Raw genomic sequence first — 6,511 nt, forward strand, 5'->3', positions numbered from 1 at the left:
CTCACGCATCGAAGTAACTTTTTGCCGGTGTACTATACGTTGCGTATCGTAGGAAAGGGCTCTGGCAGACTACGCAGACCGCTTTCGACCTCTTGTAGCTCTTTTTGAGGGCGTGCGGAATGAGTGACATGTAATGACACTTGTCTCGGGCTTCCTTGCTTTTACGCGCACGCCTCCTTTTTTACTCTTTTCGTCGTCTCTTATCTTTCGAGTCCGTTAACCATTCACCCGGAACAAAGTGATCAGCCAGGTCTAGATTTTACTCCGACCAACATCCTTCCCTCTTTTCTGCTCGTTGTTGTCTCACTGAATTTTATACGTCGACGCCCGATTTCTGCCACAGCGCTGACGGAATTCCCGGTGCAAATATATGCAGCAGGTACACCGGCACGATGCAGCATCTAAAGCATGTCTAAAGCGCTCTGTTCCTTGAACTAAAATACGTAGGCTTAAAACCGAAGGTCTTGACCGCCTAACTGTACAGGTTGCCATTTTGAGAAACTTTCGCGCACAGAGGTTTTCCTGGACGCAACGCGATCGCCGAAGTGATTCCGCATACGACACCGTGTGATCGCTCCGCTCGCATGTGCCATTCAGCGCCGACAGTAATGGCATTGAGTGGGCCGGTGTGCGTGATTAAGTACCATTAAAATGCGGCCCTCGTGGCTCACGTCGAAGCGAGCGGAAATCCATCAAGTGCTCACTTTCAACTCGCTGCACTAACAAAAGCAGCTCGGTTGGAAAATTGATAGAGTATGTGCTGAGAAATAAAAAAAAAGAAAATTAACCTGTCGAAAGGAAATGATAAATTATTTAAGGCACGGCTAATAATGATTAAAAAGCGCGGTGGCGAATTCGACGTGAAGTAGGAAGAAAAACGAAATAAGAAAAGAGGAAGGTGGTAAAACGGTCAGAGAGAAGGGAAGAGGAATGATATAAGTGATCGCGGTACACTCGCACCAGCTGAGATAAGAACGATGACCTTTACGTCTTCTGGCGTCACGAGGACGGACGACCCTTCGGGCCGAGCCGCCGGTTTTTAAAGTTCATACATCGCTTCCGCTCGCACGACTACACGCCTCAGCATTAAGCACGCCGTTAGGCTGCCGCCCGCCCGCCAAGCATTTGGTGCACGATTCAAGACTGACTGCACTGCGTTCGGCGAAGCAGGTCTCCAGTATGCTACTTTCCGTCTATCTTTAGTTCACTTCTTCCTTCGCCATAATCCATTATACATGCAAATTAAATCTCCATCGCTCCAGAAACTGAGAAGCAAGAACGAGAGGCACGCGTCGTTCGTCGCGGTTCAGTGCGCGCCGCCGAGAATATGGGGACGGAACGCACGCAGCCAGCTACTGCGAGCGCCGTACGGCGGCGGCTTCGGCCGTTGCCTATGCGAACGTCGTCGTCATCGTCGGTCGACTACTGCTGCTGCTGCTGCTGTTGCTCACATTTCCTCGCGGTAAGAGTGCCCGAGCGATGGCATCACGTTTCGGAGGCTGGAGATTCATTATCGGAAGCGCGAAAAGTGAGAGAGATAAAAAGAAAAGCAAAATGTGAAACGGGGAAAAAGACGGAAGAAGATTGCGGATGGTATGAAACGCTCGCAGTCGCTATGGAAAGTGAAGGAGGGAGAGGGACATCAAATTTTCTTTCCCGCTAGCAATCGTCGCATGGGTGTTTGTACCGCGGAGCTTGGAGGGTCGAAGAATGAGAACGTCGTCCTCGGTGCCTCATTCTTCATTCCTATAGGTGCACGGAGCCTCCGGCGTTATGCAACGGGTGACGAAGGCTGCTATCCTGACGCTCCTTTCTTTAATCTCTGTTATGCGAAGAAAAGGAAGGAACGATGTGTCTCAGTTTCGAGAGTGAAAGGGGACAGCGGCTATTATGACACGACCGGATATAGGAGCGGACGGAAACGCTGTTTCTCAAATCCGGCAACAACACCGAGGACACTAGCTCCGCGAGTATAGGCCATGCTTTTTCGAGCCGACGTGCCGGAGAACGCAACGCATACATTTTTGACGGGTGTGTGGACGTGTCGCCGCGTCATCGATCAGTGTCGCGCCAATGAGTTCTGTCGCTCTGGAAGTCGCTGCGTTCCGAAAGCTGCAGGAGCAAAAGCAATGAGTGAGAAGTTGAGTTGAAACGAGCCCGCGGGCAGTGTGGCTGCAAAACTGACTGCTCAGTCGACGTTTCGTGTCCCACGTTTTCTGCTGCATATCCAGACAGCGCAAAACTAACGCCAACTGTCTTTTTTTTTTTTTTTTTTGCAGTGAATGATGTGTTAAAGTCGCGTCGACATCAGGCGTACAGGAATGATCATCCTGAGTGCATGAAGTTACAAGAAAGAAAAAAAGACCGTGCAAATTTTGTTTGGCCTTTTGAAATATCCTACATGGCAACGAAACGATGTACGTTATAGCCGAACATCTTCAGTGTATTCGGTCGTCTGCTATGCTGCTACATCCTCACAACGAGTAGCAGCATACTGGCTGACCGAGTGAGCCGGAGCGAGTGTCAAAACGTCGCAACGTCCTACTCCCACGTGACCGCATACTGTGTCGTGACGTCACAATACAGTAACCTCATGGAAACGAAACCGAAACTGGTTGTATAACTGCTATTAAATAATTTACGGCTTTCTGAGGCTTGTCACTTCCTTTTTTCTGGTATTTAGAGGTCTAGTACTTCCATTTAACGCACGAAACGAATAGTCGTAAATAAAATATAAGTACCCCTTAAAGACAGAAGGCTTACTTGTTCCTTATGCTTAAGTACTGCCATGCATTATAAACACTACTGAGACTATCTCTAGTCAACCTGCCTGACTTTCTAAGCGTCGTTTGTTCTCCCTCACGCACGCACGCAGACTTGGCCGGCAGCGTCGTCCGGTTCGACCCCAAGGGCGACGGCCTGGCGCCGTACCGCATCTACAACTACCAGCGGCAGCAGCCGAACACCTCGCGCTACGAGTACCGCGCCGTGGGCCGCTGGCTGGACGAGCTCCAGCTCAACGTGGACGAGGTGCGCTGGACACGCAACAGCCGCGGCGTGCCGGTGTCCATCTGCAGCGACAAGTGCGGGGTTGGCGAGATCAAGATCGTGCAGGCCGGTGACACCTGCTGTTGGATCTGCAACCGCTGCGAGCCGTGGCAGTACGTGCTCGACGAGTACACGTGCGCAGACTGTGGCGACGGCCGCTGGCCGTACGCGCACAAGCTCAGCTGCTACAACCTGACGCTGCAGTACATGCGCTTCGACTCCATCTTCGCCGTGGTGCCGGTGGTGATCGCGTGCCTGGGCATCGTGCTCACGCTGGCCACCATGGCCGTGTTCATCGCCAACAACGAGACGCCCATCGTGAAGGCCTCGGGTCGCGAGCTCAGCTACCTGCTCCTGTCGGGCATCCTCATCTGCTACCTCATGACGTTCGTACTGCTGCTCAAGCCGGCGCCGGCGTCGTGCGCGTCGCAGCGCTTCGGCGTCGGCCTCGGCTTCTCCATCATCTACAGCGCGCTGCTCACGAAGACGAACCGCATCTCGCGCATCTTCGAGAGCGCCCGCCGTTCGGCGCGAAGGCCGTCCTTCATCAGTCCAAAGTCGCAGGTCAGTGACCTGTGTGGCTATTGCCAGCGAGACTTACTGGCAGCCGGCAGGGCCTGATTAAGGGGCTCTGGGCAATGCGGCTAATGGACAACTGCTGACTCCCCCCCCCCCCCCTCGTTCTCACAGAACGAAAGCACTACTTCCATCACTATTGCTTTGCATTCTAAGAAACAGGATGTTGGTCAAATAACTAACAAAGAGAATGCGCAGATGTGTCCTTTAACCAAACTTGAAGTCTCGGAAAGCTGACTAGCTCGAAAGAAGTGTCCCATTGGCCGAAAAACGGTATAGCGAGAGAGAGAGAGAGAGAAAGCGATAAATGATATGCGAAAGGCGGGGACGTTAACCGATAGATAAATATCCAATTTACTAACCGAAGAATGGTAAAACAACGTGCGCATACAGGGAACTAACTAAACTGAATGATAAACGAGTGAGGAGTGCAGCAAAAGAGCCAGAGTCGAGAGACTAGCACAACTCTATGAGCGTAGTAATATTAGGTTCAGCTAAGAAGCGGGCTTAGTTAAGTGATCGTTTGTAAGGGTTATGTGCAGCCCTGAACGCGCGTTGCAGCTGCAGTTTTCTCTTCCTGCCCATTATTTCCCTCGTTATATCAACTTTCCCTTCACCCCGCGTAGGATAGCAAACCAGACGCGCACGTATTGACCTACCTGCCCTCCTCCTTTTTCTATCTCTCTCTGAATAGCGCTACACGTGTAGTACTTGGCGCTTTCGCAAGATTGCAGCAGCATGCGTAGCCCTTGGCGATTCCTGCCTTTCTGGTGTGCAGGTGGTGATCTCGCTCATGCTGATCTCGGTGCAAGTGGTGGCGAGCGTGGTGTGGTTCGTGGTCGAGCCGCCGAGCGTGCGCCGAGAGCACCCGGACGGCAAGCGCGACCAGGTGATCCTCAAGTGCCGCATCAAGGACTCCAGTTTCCTCGTGTCCCTGGTCTACAACATGATGCTCATCTGCGTGTGCACCGTGTACGCCATCAAGACGCGCAAGATACCCGAGAACTTCAATGAGTCCAAGTTCATCGGCTTCACCATGTACACCACCTGCATCATCTGGCTCGCGTTCGTGCCGATCTACTTCGGCACCGGAAACTCATTCCAGGTGAGCGAACGACCCCTGTGTACGAGAACGCGTTGCGTTCCTCCATTCCGAGGCCATCTTATAGGACTCTGCTGCATTCGTACACCTGTGAGTAGTGAGAGAAAATGAACTTTAATGAAAAGGATGGTTCAGTGGCCTAAGCAGGGGTAAGGGTCAATGGCGGGGTTCACAACGAAAAAAAAAACTATACATTCATAGCAGAAAAGTAAACCGACCACAGGACCCGCGAAAAAAATTCAGGCTATTTCGTGGCTTAGGGGTGGTTGGAGGGTGGCTGATGGATGCAGCTCGAAGTTAGCTGTGAGAACACCACAGTTCAGCTGTTATTTTCCGGTTGCGCGCATTCATTATACTATGCGGTAGGCGTGGTGCCTATGCATTTCACGGACGCACAGCCTTCTTCAATTAAAAGTATCAATGTTATGGTACATGAGACCGGACCTGACGTCTGGCCGTGCGCTACCGAGACTGCGGAACTTTTCTTGCCCAGATGTTTCCAACACTGAGAGCCTTCCGAGCTTCAGGCCTCCCGACTTTTTGCGAGAGGCTCGCAGCAGGGCCCGACCCAAACTCCAGATTTTGGGACTCGCGTAGTGGCTACGAACTGTTGACTATGGCTGGATACGCCTTATACAGCACATTTACAGTGCACAAACTTCCAACACGCATTTTATTGATGTCTTCGCTCTCGACCCGCAATTTCAACGGCGAGCATGTGACGTCCCCTTAATGTGTTGTAGTGGATCACTCACTTCTTGGACATTGTGGTACACAGCGCTGTGATACGAGACTGGACGTAGTGAACTGAGAAGCAAGACGCACAAGAATCGCAGAATGACACATGTTTAATTACGGCAACAGTGAGTGAGTGAGTGAGTGAGTGAGTGAGTGAGTGAGTGAGTGAGTGAGTGAGTGAGTGAGTGAGTGAGTGAGTGAGTGAGTGAGTGAGTGAGGGAGTGAGTGAGTGAGTGAGTGAGTGAGTGAGTGAGTGAGTGAGTGAGTGAGTGAGTGAGTGAGTGAGTGAGTGAGTGAGTGAGTGAGTGAGTGAGTGAGTGAGTGAGTGAGTGAGTGAGTGAGTGAGTGAGTGAGTGAGTGAGTGAGTGAGTGAGTGAGTGAGTGAGTGAGTGAGTGAGTGAGTGAGTGAGTGAGTGAGTGAGTGAGTGAGTGAGTGAGTGAGTGAGTGAGTGAGTGAGTGAGTGAGTGAGTGAGTGAGTGAGTGAGTGAGTGAGTGAGTGAGTGAGTGAGTGAGTGAGTGAGTGAGTGAGTGAGTGAGTGAGTGAGTGAGTGAGTGAGTGAGTGAGTGAGTGAGTGAGTGAGTGAGTGAGTGAGTGAGTGAGTGAGTGTGAGTGAGTGAGTGAGTGAGTGAGTGAGTGAGTGAGTGAGTGAGTGAGTGAGTGAGTGAGTGAGTGAGTGAGTGAGTGAGTGAGTGAGTGAGTGAGTGAGTGAGTGAGTGAGTTTCTCAATCTTTGTTTCTCAATCTTTTTACGTACACCCGCCGTGGTGGCTATTAATTAGCGGCTATGGTGTTACGCAGCTAAGCACGAGGTCGCGGGATCAAATCCTGGCCGCGGCTGCCGCATTTAGATGGATGTGAAATGCAAGAACGCCTGGGGGACGCCGATCAATATTGATCCGGTGTCCCCCACTATGACGTGCATTATATTCAAATCGGGGTTTTGGCACGTAAAACACCAGAATTCAATTCATTCTTTTTGCGTACTGTGCGTGACAAGCACGTTGGTTCTTTCAAATTTTGGCTACCAAGCACACGCAAATCTCGAG

At 51.4% G+C, this 6,511-nt stretch overlaps 1 protein-coding gene across 1 annotated transcript in view; it reads left to right on the forward strand.

The window, feature by feature from the left end:
* LOC119461995 (metabotropic glutamate receptor) overlaps window positions 1-5,529 on the forward strand; it is a 246,909-nt gene extending 241,380 nt beyond the window's left edge. Inside the window, exons 6-8 of the mRNA XM_049672386.1 lie at window positions 2,876-3,612; window positions 4,403-4,729; window positions 5,470-5,529. Of these exons, the coding sequence (XP_049528343.1) occupies window positions 2,876-3,612; window positions 4,403-4,729; window positions 5,470-5,529 (1,124 nt within the window). The remainder of the gene's footprint in view (window positions 1-2,875; window positions 3,613-4,402; window positions 4,730-5,469) is intronic.
* Window positions 5,530-6,511: the final 982 nt, after the last annotated feature.

Source organism: Dermacentor silvarum, chromosome 8 (genome assembly GCF_013339745.2).
Source record: "Dermacentor silvarum isolate Dsil-2018 chromosome 8, BIME_Dsil_1.4, whole genome shotgun sequence".
NCBI lineage: Eukaryota > Metazoa > Arthropoda > Arachnida > Ixodida > Ixodidae > Dermacentor > Dermacentor silvarum.